This window comes from Lacerta agilis, chromosome 12 (assembly GCF_009819535.1).
Source record: "Lacerta agilis isolate rLacAgi1 chromosome 12, rLacAgi1.pri, whole genome shotgun sequence".
Taxonomy (NCBI): Eukaryota; Metazoa; Chordata; class Lepidosauria; order Squamata; family Lacertidae; genus Lacerta; species Lacerta agilis.
In genome coordinates, this window is record NC_046323.1 from 10,713,700 (window position 1) to 10,735,561 (window position 21,862).

General features: G+C 45.6%; 2 protein-coding genes across 3 annotated transcripts in view; one reads left to right on the top strand and one right to left on the bottom strand.

The window, feature by feature from the left end:
• The window catches only part of TGM4 (transglutaminase 4), a 29,653-nt gene extending 14,455 nt beyond the window's left edge, over positions 1-15,198 (top strand). Inside the window, exons 6-14 of the mRNA XM_033165145.1 lie at positions 168-275; positions 1,661-1,835; positions 2,792-2,930; positions 3,509-3,612; positions 7,096-7,347; positions 8,661-8,963; positions 11,542-11,711; positions 12,593-12,729; positions 14,609-15,198. Of these exons, the coding sequence (XP_033021036.1) occupies positions 168-275; positions 1,661-1,835; positions 2,792-2,930; positions 3,509-3,612; positions 7,096-7,347; positions 8,661-8,963; positions 11,542-11,711; positions 12,593-12,729; positions 14,609-14,750 (1,530 nt within the window). The 3' untranslated portion in view covers positions 14,751-15,198. The remainder of the gene's footprint in view (positions 1-167; positions 276-1,660; positions 1,836-2,791; positions 2,931-3,508; positions 3,613-7,095; positions 7,348-8,660; positions 8,964-11,541; positions 11,712-12,592; positions 12,730-14,608) is intronic.
• Positions 15,199-21,128: 5,930 nt separating this feature from the next.
• The window catches only part of ZDHHC3 (zinc finger DHHC-type palmitoyltransferase 3), a 37,223-nt gene continuing 36,489 nt past the window's right edge, over positions 21,129-21,862 (bottom strand). For both annotated transcript variants that reach the window (XM_033165147.1, XM_033165146.1), the window contains one exon: positions 21,129-21,383. In XM_033165147.1, the coding sequence (XP_033021038.1) occupies positions 21,144-21,383 (240 nt within the window). In that variant the 3' untranslated portion in view covers positions 21,129-21,143. The remainder of the gene's footprint in view (positions 21,384-21,862) is intronic.

The window sequence follows — 21,862 nt, forward strand, 5'->3', positions numbered from 1 at the left end:
CTTCTGCGTGTCAACACCACACATTTTTCAAGCATTGAATTCATCTGAAGTTTGCGTATGACGTATTGACATCTCAGCAGCAGTTTTATTCCGTGTTAATTGAAGGAAAGGGTGTTTCCTGCGGTGCACAACTTAAATGTAAGACTTTGCTTTCTGTCTCAAAACAGTTTGAGGAAGATGTTTTGGATTGTTGCATGTACCTTCTGGACAAAAGCCAGCTCAAACCAAAGGCGAAGAAAGATCCTGTGATCATCTCCAGGGCCATGTCAGCATTGGTAAGTCCTTAAATGTATATTTTAACTCAAGATGGGATTCTTTGCGGTTAGGACAAGAAATGGGGAAGGACAAATACCTTCGGATCATGCCCTGTACACCTATCGTGGCCATAGCATAATACAGAGAGATAGGGAGTGTGTGGCCTTCCAGATGCTTGGGGAAGAGCCATAGCTCAGTAGTAGAAATTTAATTTCCGGTAATTAATAATAAAAAACTTATATCTCGCCCATCTGACTGGTTTACCCCAGCCACTCTGCATGGCTTCCTTTAATACAGGCACGTCCAACAGGTAGATCGTTGGTAGATCACTGGTAGATCATTGGCTCACCTCAAAAAAGCTCAACAATTTTGACCTGAACCCCAAAGAAACATGGCTTCCCCTCCTAAGAAAAGCTCAACAACTTTGACCTGAACCCCAAAATAAGGGGTAGATCACTGCCAGTTTTTAACTCTGTGAGTAGATTGCAGTCTCTTGGGAGTTGGCCACCCCTGCTTACATATGTATCTATGTATGTATGTATGTTATTAGTTTCCACAAGAACAAATTTAAAATAATAAAAAGAAAAAAACTCTTAACATATCCATAGATGAGAATCTCTGAATCTCGTGACTTCCCCCGCGTCCCCCTGCATGGGTCCTTAAAATAATTTTTCTAAAGCTAAATATCATTTACGTTCTCCACAGATTTCATCTATCTAAATTATCCATGTCTTTTTGTTTCTTTACAAGTTATTTTTTAGAGTCCAGCTAACGTTTTTATTTGTTTACAATGGTCTCCTAAGTAAGTTATGAATTCCCCCCGTTCGTTTTTAAAGTCGTTATCTTCTTGATTCCTGAGTCTCCCAGTCAGTTTTGACATTTCAGCATAGTCCCGCAGTTTGGCTTGTCATTCTTCCCTAGTCTGGACTGTTGGTTCTTTCCATCTTTGGGCTAGTAGTATCCTTGCAGTTGTTGTCACATACATAAACAGTCTTTTGGAATGTCAGAACCTGTAATTCCTAGTAGAAAAGCTTCTGGGTTGTTGTTTTTTGGACAAATGTTATTTTAAACATCCCCCCCCCCCAATTCATTGTATATCAATTTCTCTGCGCGGCTTCCAGCAAATAAAAACACAACATAAAACATTAAAAAAAAACTTCTGATGTCTTCTAAAAGTCAGATAGTTGTTTATTTCTTTGACATCTGATGGGAGGGCGTTCCACAGGGCGGGCGCCACCACCGAGAAGGCCCTCTGCATGTTTCCCTGTAATCTCACTTCTAGCAGTAAGGGAACCGCCAGAAGGCCCTCGGAGGCTGAACGATGGGGGTGGATACGCTCCTTCAGGAATACAAAGTCATTTAGGGGTTTCGCTGTATGGTTCTGCTATCTTCGTTTGTTTTTTAGGTTAACTCCGAGGATGATCGTGGAGTGGTGTTTGCAAGCTGGTCTGGGAAATATACTGGCGGTACACCGCCTCTAGCCTGGACAGGAAGTGTCCCCATTTTGCAGCAGTATTACAGAACCAAAAAAAGTGTCTTGTATGGTCAGTGCTGGGTTTTCTCTGGAGTGCTTACCACAGGTGAGGCATGCATCTTGGAGGGAATTCAACTGACAAAATCCTTCATCTTTCGGGAGCAGCCTGCTTTTGATGGATAGAATACGAGAAGCTGGAAAATAAGAGAGTGGGGCTGTTTCCCTCAAACCAAGGTTGCAGTCTTCCCACTAATATCTTGGAAATGGGGTGTTGCACTAGGTCAGGAGTCGCCCACCTTTTGGACCCCAGTGGGCACATTTCAAATTTTGAGGAAGTGCTGTTGGTGCCAATCACAAAATGGCTGCCAGGTTGTGTCACAACATGGCTGCCGTGAGGGGAACGGCATTTAGTGTTCCATTACCCCAAGGACTATCTCATGCTTTCTGTGAGAAGTCAGCTAAGTCCCACTGCCCCACTCAAAGGGGATCATTCCCTTGAACCAGGAAAAATATACGCTGCTATCTCTCTTGCACACAGACTCACTTGCTGCACACGCACATGTCAGAGACACACAAGCATCTCTGCTTCTCACTCAAATACACACACATCTCTCCCTGTCCTTCCCTTCATGGTGGTGCCTGCTGCCAGCTCCACAGACCCGGTGGGCAACAAGCAAGGAAATAAGATGGGCCACTAAACAAGCAGGGAAGCCACTCTTGCCAACTCCCTCCCCAGTGGCCAATAGCAGCAAGGAAGACCTTTGTGAGTGCCATGGTGCCTGCAGACATCAGGTTGGAGATTCCCCAACTAGATGGACATTTGGTCTGATCCTACAGGGCTTTCCTTATATTATTCAGTTTGAAGATCTTCTAAAACTGTTGTACAACTGCACCATTTGCCCTCCTATTCCAGCCCAACCTCATATCTCCTTCTGGGAACAGAGCCCGTTCTTATCCCTTGGAAAAAATTCCCCCTGATTAAATTCTGAACTCTAATGGGTGGTGAGTGTGGCTGAAGGGAGCCGACTGGATCTGGAGCCGACATTCTTCTCTGTATTTCAGTTATGCGCAGCCTGGGGATTCCAGCCAGGAGCGTGACCAATTTTGCTTCAGCTCACGACACAGAGGAAAATCTTAAAGTTGACATTTACTTGAATGAAAACGGAGGGAAAATGGAGAATCTAACAACAGACTCAATTTGGTAATCATCGCTACAGATTACTACCTTTCTGAGATTCCCACTCATAGGGGGGAAATGGTTGTAAGGAGGAAGTTGAGAGCCTAACGCTTATTGCATTTAATATGATCCTCTCCACCCCATCCTTGGTCTAGTTCAGGGGTCCCCAAACTAATGCCTGGGGGCCGGATGCGGCCCAATTGCCTTCTAAATCCAGCCCGCGGACAGTCCGGGAATCAGTGTGTTTTTACATGAGTAGAATGTGTCCTTTTATTTAAAATGCATCTCTGCGTTATTTGTGGGGCATAAGAATTCCTTCATATATATTTTTTCCAAAATATAATCCGGCCCCCCACAAGGTCTGAGGGACAGTGGACCGGCCCCCTGCTGAAAAAGTTTGCTGACCCCTGGTCTAATTTCATATATTGAGATGCCTAGAAATTCATCAGCTAGCATTCTCTGCAGATTACACTGAGTTGTTAAATCGACGGCCAGTTACTATTTATGTCTTCCTATACCGTCTAATTCTAATGCCTGTTTGATCATGAAAGTACAGCTGACGATAATTTTTGATTTTAATTCTGAAACCTGACTGAATACAGGAACTTCCATGTATGGAACGATGTCTGGATGAAAAGGCCGGACTTACCGAAGGGCTTTGACGGTTGGCAGGCGATCGATGCCACCCCTCAGGAAAAGAGCCAAGGTGAGACTTGAAAGAAGACACGCGGGCAAAGGCAAATTAAAATTTTAAAACTTGGCTATATTTTTAAAATGGGTTAAATCAGTTCTTCTGCAATGGTCCCCACATTCTGTACCATTGAAGCACAAGCGTTATACTTTGAATAATTTGCCATGATTCTTCAAAATGTATTTTCATCTTGAAAGGAATGATTTAAATAAATGAATACAGTGGTACTTCAGACAGAAATGCAACATAATCTGTTCCAGAAGGATGTTCCACTTTCGAAATGTTCGATTTCCAGGGCGTGGCTTCTGACTGGCTCCTGCAGTCGGAAGCTTCTTGTCTGCCGCATCAGTCGTTCGGCATTCCGAAAAACTTTCACAAACCAGAACACTGGAAGCCGAACGGTGGAAGGGCACCGGCAGGGGGAGGCTTCATTAGGGAAAGTGTGCCTCGGTTTAAGAATGGCTTTGGTTTAAGAACGGACTTCCGGAACGGATTAAGTTTTGTAAACCAAGGTACCACTGTATATGGAGAGCTTGGGGATATGTAACAATTTTAAAGAAACAGTCTTGAGTTCTTTGGACTGCTGCAGTTTCAAGGCGGCCCTGAAGTTTAGCTAGCAGATTTAGTGAGTTGCAGACGCCTTGAAGTGCATTTGATTCATCTTGGAAGACTCCTGAATTTCTCCAAAGTCACCCAGTTTGCCTCAGAATTCGGGATTTGTCAGAATTGAATTCACAACCCAATACACCAGTGATGGCGAACCTTTTTGAGCCCGAGTGCCCAAACTGCAGTGGAAAACCAACTTTTTTATTTCAAAGTGCCAACACTGCAATTAAACCTGAATATCGAGGTTTTTAGTTAGAAAAAAACTCCTACAGTTGTCCAAACATTTGCAGTCTTAAAAGTAAAAGTAAAACACAATAACAAAGTTTTCAATGTTACAGTTTTTTATTGAAAAAAAACCATAAACTCTACATGTGCATGTATTTTAGACAAAGGGATACTCAACTTGTAATAATGATTATATGCCAGACTGACATTGTATGGAACAAGCCTTGTTGTTGTTGTTCAGTCGTTCAGTCGTGTCCAACTCTTCGTGACCCCATGGACCAGAGCACGCCAGGCACGCCTATCCTTCACTGCCTCTCGTAGTTTGGCCAAACTCATGTTAGTAGCTTCGAGAACACTGTCCAACCATCTCATCCTCTGTCGTCCCCTTCTCCTTGTGCCCTCCATCTTTCCCAACATCAGGGTCTTTTCTAGGGAGTCTTCTCTTCTCATGAGGTGGCCAAAGTACTGGAGCCTCAACTTCAGGATCTGTCCTTCTAGTGAGCACTCAGGGCTGATTTCTTTAAGAATGGATAGGTTTGATCTTCTTGCAGTCCATGGGACTCTCAAGAGTCTCCTCCAGCACCATAATCCAAAAGCATCAATTCTTTGGCGATCAGTCTTCTTTATGGTCCAGCTCCCCCTTCCATACATCACTACTGGGAAAACTATAGCTTTAAGTATACGGACCTTTGTCGGCAAGGTGATGTCTCTGCTTTTTAAGATGCTATCTAGGTTTGTCATTGCTTTTCTCCCAAGAAGCAGGCGTCTTTTAATTTCGTGACTGCTGTCACCATCTGCAGTGATCATGGAGCCCAAGAAAGTAAAATCTCTCATTGCCTCCATTTCTTCCCCTTCTATTTGCCAGGAGGTGATATTTAGATAGTTTGTTACTATTTCAACTTTGATTCAGACTGAAACAATATGCATATGATCAGGATGTCAAGTACTGATAGAGCCCAGTTCTGAACACTGCATCTGAAATTGTGTCCAAATGGTATTTGTGGATCTTCGTGAACAGATGGAGACACAGGCAGAAGTAGAACATTGACAGAATTTTTATATCGAATAAATAAATGGATCACTTTAACAGAATATGTGCTAAAATTAAGCTGCTGGTCAGGCAGATATATGTGTTAGCATAGTGGAAATAACTCATCTTATGCACAGTCTCTGAATAGCAGTAACAGATAGAGATTATAGTGCTGCTCCAAAAGGTTTTCTTTTTCTTTTTCCTTACAAGCATTTCTAGGGGCAAGCAAGATGTGATGTTAAATGTGTCTTTGCATCCAGTGTGCTGGCTTGCTGTTATTGTTTTAAATGCAAATAGCATCAATTGGGGCAGTTGATAATAATCAGGGCCACACCTGTTGTGGTCCTTATGAAAACCACCCCTTTGAAATTGCTATTTGCATTGGTAGGAAATGCAAATGCTAACACGGGAGGCTCTCTCCAAAGCAAATTAGGAATTGACCTCAGAAGAGCAACAGTCCTTAGGGCTGCAGCATGGGAGGAAATGGTTAAATTGCCTCTCCATGCCTGCTGTGTCCTTCATAAATATCCCTTTTGCCCCCAGCAAGAAGAGATGTTTTTACAATGCAAACCCACATCCCATCAGGAGAATATGCAATGCGGAGGGGAGAAAAGAAAAGAAAAGTGGAGTGGAGAAGGCTGAAGGAAATATATCTGGGGCTGGGGTGGAAGAAATGGAAAGGACGCAAAGAGGAGCAGGAAAGGAGGAAGGGAAAGGGACAGAAAGCGAACGAGAATCAGGAGGAGGCTGAAGGAGACCAGCAGCGCAAAAGGAAGGGAATATGAGTAGTGAGGGGAGAGAAAAAGGGCGAGAAGGGGCGAAGGGAGGGGCAACAGAGAGAGAGAGAGAGAGAGAGAGAGAGAGAGAGAGAGAGAGAGAGAGAGACGGCCGGGTGCGGATGGAGGGAGGGAGGCAGGGAGGCGCGAGAGGGAAGAGCGAAGCCGCGCGGCTCCCCCCCCCCCCGCTCGCAGCGCTCAAAAGGAGGGCTTTCCCCTCACCCGCCGCCCGCCGCCCCTGGCCCAGCCCCCGCTGCTGTTACCTCCTCGTCGTCGTCGCCTCGCGTCGAATCCTCCGCAGCAGCAGCAGCCAAACACCACTGGGACAGGCGCCAAGGAGGGAAATTGCTGCTGTCTGCTGCTGCGCCTGCGCTGGCAGGACGCATGAGCAGAGCAGCGCGGCGGCGCCATTTCCCCGCCCCTGGCGTGCCAGCAGAGAGAGCTCTGCGTGCCAGCTGTGGCACGCGTGCCACGGGTTCGCCATCACTGCAATACACCATATGATTCCATGCAAGAAGTTTTTTTTTGGTCATGTGAATTATGAAAATGTGGTCCCCGTGCCCCCGCAACATATTCTAATATCCACCTTTTTTACCACGCAGAGACCCAGCTCGGTATAATCTTAGAACAGACAACTTCTATGGACTTTCTGACATGATCAAAGTATTTTCATAGACACGCAAAACCGCAGGCGACAAAGACCTACAAATGAAAGTGAGGGTTAATTGAAAACATTGCACACCAGGAGCTGCAATTTTAGATTAGTTATTGCTATTATTTAGCTGCCGTTGAATTCTGGGTGAACATACAAATAGTAAAACAGCTGACGTTGGTTGTGTGTTGTTGTTGTTTTTTTTACAGGGATTTACCAGTGTGGCCCCACTCCAGTAAATGCAATCAGAAAGGGAGAAGTCTATCTTCCCTACGACTCCAAATTTGTGTTTGCTGAAGTGAATGCAGACAGAGTCTTTTGGCTCGTAAAGAATGTGGATGGCAAGGAAACATACACCAAGCTGCGTGAAGAGACCAAAGTGATAGGGAAGAGCATCAGCACCAAAGCTGTTGGGAAGGACACTCGTGAAGACATCACAGCCCAATACAAATTTCCTGAAGGTGACCAAAACACGAAGTATTTTCTGTCAGGGGAGGAAATTATTATTTTCCACACCGACTAGCAATTTCAGATGGAGGCTTCTTGGGTAGTAGTAGTAGTAGTAATTAATTAATTAATTAATTAATTTAAATAAATAAATAAATAAATAAATAAATAAATAAATAAATAAAATATTTATACCCCACTCATCAGGCTGGGTTTCCCCAGCCACTCTGGGCGGCTCCCAACAGAATATCAAAAACACAATAAAACACCAAACATTAAAAATTTCCTGATACAGATATATTCTAAAAGTCAGATAGTTGTTTATTTTATTTTTTTGACATCTGATGGGAGGGCATTCCACAGGGTGGGCGCCACTACTGAGAAGGCCCTCTGCTTGGTTCCCTGTAACCTCACTTCTCGCAGGGAGGGAACCACCAGAAGGCCCTCAGCGCTGGACCTCAGTGTCCAGGCTGAACGATGGGGGTGGAGACGCTCCTTCAGGTATACTGGGCCGAGGCCATTTAGGACTTTAAATGTCAGCACCAACACGTTGATTTGTGCTTGGAAACGTACTGGGAGCCAATGTAGGTCTTTCAGGACTGGTGTTATATGGTCCCGGCAGCCACTCCCAGTCAGCAGTCTAGCTGCCGCATTCTGGATTAATTCTACCTTCAAAGGTAGCCTGCGTACCAGATGGAGCTGGTAGACAGCTGCCCTGGACACAGAATTGACCTGCGCCTCCATGGACAGTTGTGAGTCCAAAATGACTCCCAGGCTGCGCACCTGGTCCTTCAGGGGCACAGTTACCCCACTGAGGACCAAGGAGTCCTCCACACCTGCCAGTCCCCTGTCCCTCAAAAACAGTACTTCTGTCTCGTCAGGATTCAATCTCAATCTCAGAAATGGGTGGCATTTATTGCCTTAAACAAACAAAACAGAACCTTCAGATTTGCAAAGTGTATACAGGTACCTAAAATGTAATGGATTAATGAGGCAAACATGTTTAGAAACCCATATATCTCTCAGCCATGCTTGTCAGATAGCTAATTTGAGTTTGCCACCCTCTACGCTTGACAGAAACCTGGCTAACAGGTAGCGTTTGAAGTGTTCTTAGTCAGAAATTATCCATTCATAAAATCCTTTGGTTAGAGATTTTGGGTGGCATGTTTTCACCCTGAGAGAGAGAGCCTGGCCTAACATGTTCTTTATATTTGACCAAAATAAAAACAATGGGTATTTTTGCTCTGGCCATGCCATGCAGCTTACAACGGAAAATGTTTCCAATGATTCCAGCGTCAATTGTTTCCCCGCTTTCTTGTTTTTGCAGAGAGTCCCGAGGAAAGGAAAGCTGTGGAGACAGCTTGTTCCTATCTGCAGTCTAACAATCTGGGAATCTGTGAAGTGACACCTGCCCCCGAACCCCTCAAGGCTAACCTGAAACTTGGAATGGAAGGGGAGAAAGAATTGTGGCCGGGGCAGCCGATTGAGTTGAACCTTATTATAACGAACGAGTCTGCAGGTGCCTGGACGGTCAACCTTGCAGCATCTTGCCAGTTAGAATCGTATACTGGGAAAGTGGAGGCCAGCCTTGCCACCATCAAACAGACTGTCCAAACAAAAGACAAGGCAGGTGTGTATACCTGAAAACGGCTGTTCTAAACCACATGCTTTTTGATACCACGATCGCTGCCCACTTTCCTACAGGAGGAGAGCCTCAAACTTTGTCTCCCTACTGGTAACACAGCTGTTTTGAGCAATGTACAGAGCTCAATTCCCCCTTTTGCAGAGTTAGAACATTGAGAACTGTCTTATGCCGAGTCAGACCATTGGTATATCTAGCTCAAAAGGGACGCAGGTGGCGCTGTGGTCCAAACCACTGAGCCTCTTGGGCTTGCCGATCGAAAGGTTGGCGGTTTGAATCCCTGCGACTGAGTGAGTTCCCGTTGCTCTGTCCCAGCTCCTGCCAACCTAGCAGTTCGAAAGCACACCAGCGCAAGTAGATAAACAGATGCCGCTGCGGTGGGAAGGTAAATGGCGTTTCCGTGCGCTCTGGTTTCCGTCACAGTGTTCCGTTGCGCCAGAAGCAGTTTAGTCACGCTGTCCACATGACCCGGAAAGCTGTCTGTGGACAAACACCGGCTCCCTCGGCCTGAAAGCGATATGAGCGCCGCAACTGCATAGTCGACTTTGGCTGGACTTAACCGTCCAGGGGTCCTTTACCTTTTATATCTAGCTCAGTTATGTCCACACCTACTTGCAGTGGCCCTGCAGGGTTTCAGGCAGGGTTCTGAACATGCCAGAGAATGTGCCTGGGTTCTTCTGCAGTCAAGGCTCTACCACTGTAGCTAAATCCCTTCTCTCTCCAGGTCTTTCACTCTCTCACTGGTTTATTTGTAGTGCTTTCCAGTTGGAAGCGGGAGGCATTGAGGAATAGGGTTGCCACATTTGGACAAAATAAAGGACAGGTCAGGCAAAATAAAAGGACAGGTCGGGGTATGTGTGTGTGGAATTGGGAAGCTAAATATTACTTTACCTGGTGCAGAAATGACTGCAAAGCAATCCATTAACAGTCGTACCTCGGCTCCCAAATGCCTTGCGAGTCAAACATTTTGGCTCCCAAACACTGCAAACCCGGAAGTGACTGTTCCAGTTTGCAAACGTTTTTTGGAACCTGAACTTCCGACGTGGCTTCCGCAGCTTCCAACTGGCTGAAGAAGCTTCCTGCAGCCAATCAGAAGCCGCACTTTGGTTTCCGAATGTTTCAGAAGTCAAACAGACTTCCGGAACGGATTCCGTTCGACTTCCGAGGTACGACTGTTACAATGATCCAATGGAAGCTATCACTAACTGCAAACAATCCAACTGTACTGAAAGGAAATGCCTGCTGAGTTTCTGCCTGCCAGGAGGATGATAAATGTAGAAACAGAGTCAAAACGTAAAAAAAAAGGTGGGGACAGATAGCAACAAATTCTTAGCTTTGAAGGGGCTGAGGCTACTGCCTCAGGAAACATTTCCTCTTAGAGCCACTGGTAAGATGGCTAGATGGGCCTGCTGGCAAACTCTATTGGCTAGCCTGGAGCATCAATCATCCAGCTTTGGAGGGTGGGCTCAACTCAAAGAAGGAAACTTTGATGCTGATTTTATTTTTTTATGACTCTGAAAATGGGTTTGAGATCCACGTTGGGCAAAAAGATGCCTGCATTGCAGGGGGATTGGACTAGATGACCCTTGTGGTCCCTTCCACCTCTAAAAGTTCTATAACTATGACTCGATAACATCATCTCATATGCAAGACCTGTGTTCTTCCTTCTTCTGCATCGTTGCTCTTCCTAGCTGTCTCTTCTTTCTGTTGTTGTTGTTGTTGTTCAGTCATTCAGTCGTGTCCGACTCTTCGTGACCCCATGGACCAGAGCACGCCAGGCACGCCTATCCTCCACTGCCTCTCGCAGTTTGGCCAAACTCATGTTAGTAGCTTCGAGAACACTGTCCAACCATCTCGGCCTCTGTCGTCCCCTTCTCCTTGTGCCCTCCATCTTTCCCAACATCAGGGTCTTTTCTAGGGAGTCTTCCCTTCTCATGAGGTGGCCAAAGTACTGGAGCCTCAACTTCAGGATCTATCCTTCCAGTGAGCACTCAGGGCTGATTTCTTTGAGAATGGATAGGTTTGATCTTCTTGCAGTCCATGGGACTCTCAAGAGTCTCCTCCAGCACCATAATTCAAAAGCATCAATTCTTCGGCGATCAACCTTCTTGATGGTCCAGCTCTCACTTCCGTACATTACTACTGGGAAAACCATAGCTTTAACTATACGGACCTTTGTCGGCAAGGTGATGTCCTTGCTTTTTAAGATGCTGTCTAGGTTTGTCATTGCTTTCCTCCCAAGAAGCAGGCGTCTTCTAATTTCGTGACTGCTGTCACCATCTGCAGTGATCGTGGAACCCAAAAAAGTGAAATCTCTCACTGCTTCCATTTCTTCCCCTTCTATTTGCCAGGAGGTGATGGGACCAGTGGCCATGATCTTAGTTTTTTTGATGTTGAGCTTCAGACCATATTTTGCGCTCTCCTCTTTCACCCTCATTAAAAGGTTCTTTAATTCCTCCTCACTTTCTGCCATCAAGGTAGTATCATCAGCATATCTGAGGTTGTTGATATTTTTTCCAGCAATCTTAATTCCGGTTTGGGATTCTTCTTCTTTCTGTTGGTGCAGTTAATTCAGTCCCTCTGAAAATAGCAGCTGATGCTTACCTAAAAGCACTGATGAGAACAGAAGATGAACTTCTGGTCAAACTCAACGTTATTGCCGAGGTTCAAGAAACGAACGAGAAGCTCACGGAAGAGTTGTCTTTAACCTTCAAGTATCCACCTCTGAAAGTGGAGGTAAGAAGTTAAATACTATTAGCTCGGTGCAAGGTGGTGAGTTTATGTAAAACCCGAGAGCAGATGAGCTGGAAAGAGAAATAAATAAAATAAATAGGGGAATGGAGAAGGGGCTCCACTGAATTATATATATTAGTTAAAAGGGCAAACACTGCTGCCTTAGGACTCCACTTACCTCATCTGTTGAGATGGGGCAGGAATTAGGCTCAGAGGAAGTGCGTTGGAGCCAGGGTGGATAAAAATCAATGATTATTATTTTTTTAATCAGATTTTTAAAAATTTATGTCGGTTTTTTAAAAATAATAATCGAGGTTTTTTTTAAATTTAAATTGGATTTTAAAAGAAAATGCTTTTGGAGGAAAAATATTTCTAAAGATAGTTTTCTATTTAAGTTACATTATAGTCCAAAGGCTATTCATCAGGAAATAAGGATTTGTTTAAAGTTTTCCATGTGTGCTAAAACTAAGTCTTAGGTGCTGTTCTTTTGTTTTGTTTTTTGTTTTAATAAAGGTTTAACCACATCAGTTACCAAACATGGATACATATGCTATAATGTTATTATTTTAGTTAAATAAATTGTTATTAAGGAAATGATTACTACTTCAGACACACACATTTACATATGTGTGCATTTATGAATATTTATTCTAGATTTGAGACCTAAAAAATTCTTATAACACAAGCAAGGGGATGGTTTGAACTCCCTGCGATTTTTCTCCTACCCCCTAACCCAGCTCCCTTGCCTCGCAACGTCGTGCCTTCAGCAGCTGTGTGTGGATGGTGAACATCCACAATCATAACCTTCCTATTGTTGTTATATGAACGTGGGTTGCATGCACTTCCCTTTCTTCACCTCGAATCCGTTCTTCTTTGTTTTGCAGATGGCAGACACTGCAAAGATCAACCAGGATTTTACCTGTGCGTTTATTTTCAAGAACACACTGTGCATTCCCTTGGAAAACTGCAAACTGCACGTAGAAGGCCTTGGCATCTTTACGATGGAAACATTTGATCAAGGGTAAGGTGTATGTAGCTAAAAGGGGGGGCTACGTGCTGTGCACTATTTTGCTGGCACTGTTTCTCTGACCTCCTACCCTGGATCTTAAAGGAGAAGTTCAGTCTGGAACTTCAAATTGTAAGAGTTCTTTCCCCGCTTCTATTGCAGTAGTCGCTCATGGGATTACTCAAATGCATGGAGGACAAGGCTATCAACATGATGCCTATGTTCTGTCTCCATCAGAGGCAGTATGCCTCTCGGGAATTGCAGGAGGGAAGAGTGCTGTCATGCTCAGGCCCTGCTTTCAGGCTTCCCACAAGCATTCTGGATGGTCCCTGTGAGAACAGGAGATTGGACCATCATCTCTCCAAGACTAGTCAGACTGTTGATTATTTGTTTGAGTTGCATACAGCCCTTCAAAAGGGATGCGGGTGGCGCTGTGGTCTAAACCACTGAGCCCCTTCGGCTTGCCGATCAGAAGGTTGGCAGTTCAAATCCACGCAGCAGGGTGAGCTCCCATTGCTTTGTCCCAGCTCCTGCCAACCTAGCAGTTTGAAGGCATGCCAGTGCAAGTCTATAAATAGGTACCGCTGTGGCGCGAAGGTAAACGGCGTTTCCATGCACTCTGGTTTCCGTCATGGTGTTCCGTTGCGCCAGAAGCAGTTTAGTCATGCTGGCCACATGACCTGGAAAGCTGTCTGGGGACAAACACCAGCTCCCTCGGCCTGAAAGCGAGATGAGTGCCACAACCCCATAGTCACCTTTGGCTGGACTTAACCATCCAGGGTTCCTTTACCTTTAACGAACCAGATGGGACCACTAAGAAGTGCCATGTTGGACTTGTCTAGCATCCTTTCTCCAAGACTAGTCAGACTGTTGGTTATTTGTTTATTGAGTTGCGCACAGACCTTCAGTATGAATACAATGGTACCTCGGGTTACATACGCTTCAGGTTACATACTCCGCTAACCCAGAAATAACGCTTCAGGTTAAGAACTTTGCTTCAGGATAAGAACAGAAATTGTGCTCTGGCGGCGCAGAGGCAGTGGGAGGCCCCATTAGCTAAAGTGGTGCTTCAGGTTACGAACAGTTTCAGGTTAAGAACGGACCTCCGGAACGAATTAAGTACGTAACCAGAGGCACCACTGTATTTCCGAGGCAGTTGGCAAAGTAACAATAACATAATTTTAAAAATCAATAAAACACCACAAACAGATAATATGGCATATAAAAAGCAGCAAAGGTTTATTTAAAAAAGGCTTGGGAAAATATGAAGGCCTTTGCCTAGTGCGCACATACAAGAACATATCAGTCTCCCGAAGGAAAGTTTCCCAGATCCAGCTCCTCACCCAAGAATGTCTTCTTCCCCAGTCAAAGCTGCCCCATCTCTAAACTTAGAGCACCCAAAGATGGGCTTCCAAAGGGTGGTGTAGGAGTTGGCATTCGTTAAGGTGCCCCATCCCAAGCCCTGTATAACTTTAAAGTAAATGATGGACCTGATGCAGAGGGACATCTCTGCAACATCTCTCATTCGTCGTCTCCTGGACTGGAAGATACCCAGTTTGATAGATTCACATATCTACAAATATCTCACACAATTCATGCGCACCATGTTGTGGTTGCCACGTAGCATGAAATGGAGCCCTCAATCAGTTTTGCCCATCTCATTGCCACCTAAGCCCAGCGTTGCCTTGTAAGTATGGCAATTCATGAAGCCACTTCTAGGCATTTTCCCTCTTCATTCCTCTCCTGATTCAAGGAGAGCACCAAAAGGGCAATCCTACTTGTGTAGGAGCTCCTTCGCGTGGGCTTTTGATTGTGGATACGCTCCCCCCAAGGAATCTAGCACACAAAGAGCTATTACACGTGACTCTTTGTCATTTTATTTTATCCTTTGCAGGGACATAGCGCCGGGTGGAATCTTTAAATCGAAAATTGTGTGCGCGCCAAGGAGGGCCGGGCTGAAGAAGATCGTGGCCAAACTGAACTCCACCCAGCTGAAAGGAATAACTGTGGAAAAGGTTATTTCAATCACAGAGTAGATGTCATTCCAAAACGCCATCAGGCAGTGTCAGTGGCGGTGTGTGCAATGAATGAGCCTTGTTGACGCTGCCTGAAGTCTTGATTATGTGCCCAAAGATAGGCTAGTGAGAGACATAAATGCAATATTAAGGGAGTTTAAAGTGGCTTAAGCTGTTTTGATTCTAGCTAATGGGAATTTAATAGAGATTATTCAAATCTGTTCTTGCATGTGTGGCCATTTAGCAGCTTATGGCAACTAAAAGCATGATCTGTGAAATCTGGAGTGGGTTAGAAATGACTCTAGGAAAGAGTTGCCTGCGTTTTCCTTTCGCATGCACTTCTGAGCTTTGTGTAATGTCGGCAATCCTTGTGACGTCTTACTCTTTTTGGAGGTTGTGGCTACTTCTGCCATTTTCTTACTTCACATCGTTTGTAGGCCTGATTGCAGTATATTACGAACGTGAGAGCAAACTATAAACTGAGCCCCAAAATACAGAGGGGGGAGGGGAAAGATCATCACAACCACCAGCAACGAAAGACAAAACAGCAGGTGTGAGATGAAAATATTGATTTTTTAATAAGTACTGTTACACAGACGAAGTCAGAAAACGAGGTACAAAGAGCAAAAAATAGAACACGCGAGATTTGTAAAATGTACACACTCTTTCGTTGCATAGACTAGGCTGGTGCAGTCTGCTTGTGGAAATAAAAGAATATTTTCTTGAATGCTGGCTTCCAGCCCATCATTTATTTAAAGCCTTTGAAACTAAGGCACCTTTAGCTTCCAGAACAGATGCATTTCTTATTTAAGATGTACTTCTGGTTTCAAGCAAACACTGGGGTCATTGGTTGCACAATATTGCAGCACATGATGAGCTTAACGCAGCTAAGGTCCTGCTTGTGCAAATACTTCAAGATACTCCGCTTAAGGCAGGATATTCTGTTGGCTTCAACTGAGCTATTCACAGTAGGTGGTAATGCACCTAGAAATGTAAACACTGGATCTCAGATCAAAGAGGCTATTTGGTGTGAAGTACCTTCTTGGGCTCAAGCCTAAAAGTCTCTCCGGCAAATGAACAGAACAGTGTCCAGAATTCATTTGGGTTCGGAAATGGGGAAGGCAAGATTAGAAGCTTTGGTCAATTAACCTTGGTATTCTGTAAAACCGTAAAGCTTTATAAAATGGCCTGGGGACCCGAGCAAGGCACTTTTATTCAGTGTAAGGGAGATAGCTCCTGCTAAAATATTGAATCCCAAATTCCTCGATTTTTCCTGTTTTTAATTTTTCAAAAAGGATGGAAAGGGAAGAACGGAAAGCCATTGCTAGAGGGTCTATAACCACAGTAGCCAACTCCTATGGGCCAAGGTCCCTTCAACCCCCACCCCCAATAAAATATTTGAGGCGGCTGAGCCCCTCCAAAGTTGATGGACGTTGCCATTCAAATGGTGTGCATGCAGTGAGTCTTGTGATGGGTTGCGCAGGGTGGGGCTTACCTGGGGCCCCCCAATACAGTCACACATTGGAAGTCAAATGGAATCAGTTCGACTTCCAAAACCAAAGCACAGCTTCCGATTGGCTGCAGGAAGCTCCTGCAGCCAATCGGAAGCCCCGCCGGAAGTTCGGCTTCCAAAAGCAGTTCGCAAACTGGAACAGTCACTTCTGGGTTTGTGGCGTTCGGGAGCCAAAATGTCTGAGTACCAAGGCATTCTACGACTATATTTCATCCAAGTTGGCACCCCTGTGCCAACAGGACAGGTAGGCATAACAGCACCTCTCTGTCAAAAACTACTGAATGTCACAAGACCTCAATGGCTTGGGTTTTAACTTCTGTTCAGAGAACACAACCGAGCTCCCTTCACAGAAAAGGGCTCTCTTGCTATCCCCTGGCGACCACGGGAAGGAGAAATTGTGCGTAATTTGCGTGAGTGGAATCCCTTGGGAGCCTGTCTCTTGCTTCATTCACCTTACACAGGCAGCGTCAAAGCAGAAATCTGCCAATTGTTAGGCAGTTCTCACTGTAGGCCCCTTAGCACTGCAGCCGAACATTGCAATACGATTTAACACTAGTACTTTGGAATGCAAAAAAACACGAAAACCCCAATCCTGCCAGCAAAGGCACGACATAGGTCCATTTCGAAAAGGCATGTTTTCCCACACAAATGGCGAACTAAAGAATTTGAGTAATTAGCATTTCCTGAAATATTCATGGGCGGGAATTCATATTCAAGGCCACACATTAACTCTGTATTTTCCTATTTATTCCCCACGCTCAGGAATATTTATTAGGGCAATAAAATTAGAATTTTTGATAGGCACTTATGCCAACGGGTGCTCTACTGATATCAGTGGAGAGGTTCCTCATAGAAAAATATGGATTGCGATGGTCCCTCTAAGACAACCGGCAAATATGAGCTAGGATCACCGTTGAGTAGCAAGTTGCTATGTTCCCGTATTTATTTGACACTTCAGCCGTCAAACATGGGCAGGTACGAATACGTAGCCTGTCCGCAGTCTCAAATAATTCCTTGTCTTATTCCAGTTCAAGAGACTTTTTTTTAATGCAACTCCCAGACACAAAGCCAGGAGGAGAGTTGAAAATTTTGCCATGTCGCAGGAGAGATTGCCAAGAATAATTGCAGATCTGTCCATTCTGTTTGGCCGGTGCTTTTATGCTTACTAAATCCCGCCGGAATAGAATTCCACACACTTAATAGACACATGGCAGTCTGTGTTTCTTTTCTTCATTGAGTCCTCAGGTTTGAATTAGGAACTCACATACTATGTATTGTGGAATTCAAAATATTTTGACAGCTGCCATTTTAATATATATATATATATATATATATCCATTTCCATTTCTAAAACCACAATGCCTCTCTTCCTCCAATTATATAGCTCCATTATCCCTTTAAAATGATATACTGCTTTAGAATCAAGCAGGTATTTAACTGAAGGTTGGAAAGTTGTAACTTGGACAGCGTGCATCGACCTTCGAAGGGAGCGAAGGTATAACTGCTCCTATATTTTCCTTCCCCTTTGTCTGCCTAACTCTCTCAACTGCAATGGAGAAAGAGCCATAGCTCAGCAGCAGAACACATGCCTTGCATGCAGAAAACCCCAGGTTCAATCCCTGGCTTGGCTAGTTTAAAAAAGACCAGGTGATAAGCAAGACCTCTGCCTGAAATCTTGGGAGAGTCCCTGCCACTCAGATTTGACAATATGGGCTAAATGGACCAGTGGTTTGACAGCATCACAGACCCCTACTCATGTCCTGTAAGGGGTGGGGGGAAGAGTACAGGCAAAAAGGACCGGGGAGGAATGAGCAGGAGTTTAAAAAGTTACACACATAAACATGCTCCAAGTTACGAAATAGCCCTAGCTTAACTTCAATCCCCCTAGTCCCAAAACGGTGGGAATCTCTCAGAGCTTTTCAGTTCCCTTTTTGATACCTGAAAATTAGCTTCCCATTTTGAAATGAGCTATATTTCAATTATATTTTGTTATCTATAAAGCTTTAAGTCCTAATACATTGGTTCTCGAACATAATCCGTTCCGGGAGTCCATTCAACTCCTGAAACCATTCAAAAACCAAGGCGCGGCTTCCGACTGGCTGCAGGACGTTCAGCTTCTGAAAAACGTTTGCAAACTCGAACACTTACTTCTGGGTTTGCGGTGTTCGGGAGCCAAGCCGTTCGAGAACCAAGGTACCACTGTAATAGGCTAGGATCCAAAGAGCTACTCCTGGATAGATTCCCCCCCCCCTTTTCTTTAAATGTCACACAGCTCCTTTGATCAGTACGTTCTCCTCCTCATAAGCTGCTTTAGAAACACCCTTCAGTTTCAAAAAGTGGTTCGCTATGCCCTAATACAGGCATAGGCAACCTCGGCCCGCCAGATGTTTTGGGACTACAACTCCCATGATCCCTAGCTAACGGGACCAGTGGTCAGGGATGATGGGAATTGTAGTCCCAAAACATCTGGTGGGCCGAGGCTGCCTATGCCTGCCCTAATAGGTGGTGGGAGCTGACACTTAAAAGCAACACAAAACCCCAAAGCACAGAGAAAAGAACACAGGCTGTTGTTGTTGTTTAGATCCTAGCTATACTGAGCTCATCCATCATAGAGCTCTCCCTGTTCCCTCTATTTTTACAAAAAGACAACAGATAAGGTGCTAAATGGGCTTTCCCAACTGATAAGCAGCGTCAAACGCAAACATCCCCTTGGTAGATTATTTTTTATAGCACCTGGTATTAAAAGGGAAGATCGAAGAAGCCATTCATCTCTTTTCCAGACACATTATTGTTCTTAGAAATGATGCATTACATGTATCTTCTCTTACATGGGGGTCCAGCCAGTGGCGTCGCTAGCCTCTGCGCTGCTGGGGGCGGCGGCAGCGCAGAGGCACCCCCCCTGGGGGAGGGGCACGACGCACGTGTATGCAGAAAGGGGGGATTTCCCCCTTTCCAAGGCTTTTTTTTCGGCGGGGGGGTGGTGACAAGCGAGGAGGGGGTGACAAGCGTGACACACACCCCTGCTGGTCGACCCCCCCCCCCGAAAAAAGCGGCGGAAAGGGGAAAAAGAAGCAGAGCGGCGCTTAAACGCGCCTGCTCTGCTTCCTTTCCAGGCTTTCCCCGCCCCCCCCCCGCGGTTTTTTTCGGCGGGGGGTGACCAGCGAGGAGGGGGTGACAAGCGTGACACCCTCTCGCTGGTCGGCCCCCCCCCGCCGAAAAAAAGCGGGCGGAAAGCCTGGAAAAGAAGCAGAGCGGCGCTTAAACGCGGCTGCTCTGCTTCCTTTCCAGGCTTTCCCCGCCCCCCCCCCCGCGGTTTTTTTCGGCGGGGGGGGGTGACCAGCGAGGAGGGGGTGACAAGCGTGACACCCTCCCGCTGGTCGGGCCCCCCCCCCGCCCAAAAAGCGGCGGAAAGGGGAAAAAGAAGCAGAGCGGCGCTTAAACGCGCCTGCTCTGCTTCCTTTCCAGGCTTTCCCCGCCCCCCCCGGTGGTTTTTTCGGCGGGGGGTGGTGGCCAGCAAGGAGGGGGTGACAAGTTTGACACCCCCCCTCGCTGGTCGACCCCCCCGCCAAAAAAAGCGGCGGAAGCACCCCATCCGTGTGCTGCTGCTCCCGGGGTGACGGAGGGAGCGGCGGCGCGTGGGAGTGGCGGGAGGGGCCGCTGCTTGTCACCCCCACCCGCCGCTGCTCACCCTGTCACTGGGGGCGTACCGCCCCCACCGCCCCTCCCCAGCGGCGCCCCTGAGTCCAGCTTCAATAATTCTGCAGCAGCGGTTGTTCCCAGACCACTCACTAGGCCCTACGGCTGCAAAGTAACCCTTCTCTGTTTTTGTTAGAGATGCTCAGTATCCTTAACACTGAAAGTTAACCCTTTTGAGATACACGAGAACATTCACTCAAGGCTCTGCCATTCAAAGCGATCAGCCAAGTTACTATGATAAACCAGGCCTCACAAACACACTTGACAAAAAAGATGTTCTTTGGCCTTCAAGCTTCTACACCGGGCCAGAACCACAATTGCAATAGTTCTCTTTCAGAGCCAGAGAATCTCTGTGCTGCAAATTACTCTTTGAAATAAATGTAGATCAATGGGGCATCTGTAAGCACAGCAGACCCTCTGGATATGAACTTAATTCATTCCGCGGGTCCGTATGTACCCCGAAAAGTCTGCATCTAGAGGTGCTGCTTCTGCGCATGCACGAGCAGTGACACCTGGAAGTATACACTTCCGGGTTTGCTGCATCCGCAACCCGAAATTTACGTTACCCAAAGGTAAACTGTAAATGGTCTAATGCCAGATTCCAAACCACAAAAGACCGACACCCAAAATGTAGTTTTCACATACTACCGGTACGTATCTACAGCTTAGCTGTACTAATGCTGGTGTGTGTTTTTTTTTGATGGGGGAGCTGTTACACCTAATCTTTATAGTTATTTCGCCACAAGAAATGTGGCAAAACCCAACCATTTATAGCACATTAATACTTCCTGAGGAATCCACTTACATATGTTCAATGGTGTGAGCGGGAATAATGTGGTTTCATTGGTCTCCCAAGAGTCCAATACTGGGCTCAGATTTTTGTCCTTGAATCCATTTTCTCGGCCAGTCTTTCACGAGAGCTCACCACCAGATCCGACGGGTAAGTAAGAGTTAAGCTAAGCTTTCGTTATTGCGTATTTTTTAGGCATGGTCAACTTTGGACAGCCCGTTACGTGTTTTTTGAGTTACGGAAACTTGGTTAAGATCCTCATCGCCATCAGTAGGTCATCATTGCAGGAATGTCAAGTGAGGCCCTTGGCTGAAGGAACAGGGAAGCATCAATGGTTTCATGCGTCACAGTCTCTTAAAAAGCTAAGGCTCAAGTGCTCAAGTTACAGAAGCATATGGAGATCTGCAAGGACACATCATTCGTCTAGCACACCCACAACCACCTCTTGAGGAGAAAGCTGCTCGAAAGCTTCCTGGACCGCCATCTCGGACGGAGCCACTGTCGCCGTGCCGGCTGGAGGAGCCTTCTTGCAACTCAGGTCTGAAAAAGGATTGAACCACCTCGGTGAAAGATTACCCCCGAAAGCCAGTTTCATCCCTTCCCAGCCGCTGACTTTTTCCCACGTCGGCTCCTGTTTTTTAAGCCGCTCTATGCCCTGCAGAAGAGAAAAGTTTAGGGTTTATTCATCACCGACAGTTAAAAACCACAGAACTAGGGACACTGCTAACTAACCACCTGCTAATAACAGCATAAATAGTAATTTTCTAGTTAGGGGTGTGAAGACTCATGAAGATTTTCCCCCTTTCCCTGCTTACAGTGTCCAAGCATAAATAAAAAGGGAAGGAGCAGCTGAAAGGAGCTTGAAAAACTATTGTGAGATATTTATCTCTACTGAGAGAAAAACAATGTATTATACACTAATTGGGCAAGACACCAATTTTTTTTTTTAAGATGTTTTTTCTTCAATGTTGCCGAGGGCCACCAAAAAAGGCCTCAGGCTCAATGCAGAAAGGAGCTATCTTATGAAAGAAAAATATCCCTTCCTTTCCTAACCATTAAAAAGCATGCAATTGCTAAAGGCATCTTTCATCCGAATAAATTGCTCTACTTTAAGCACACAGAGAGATGGGCCAA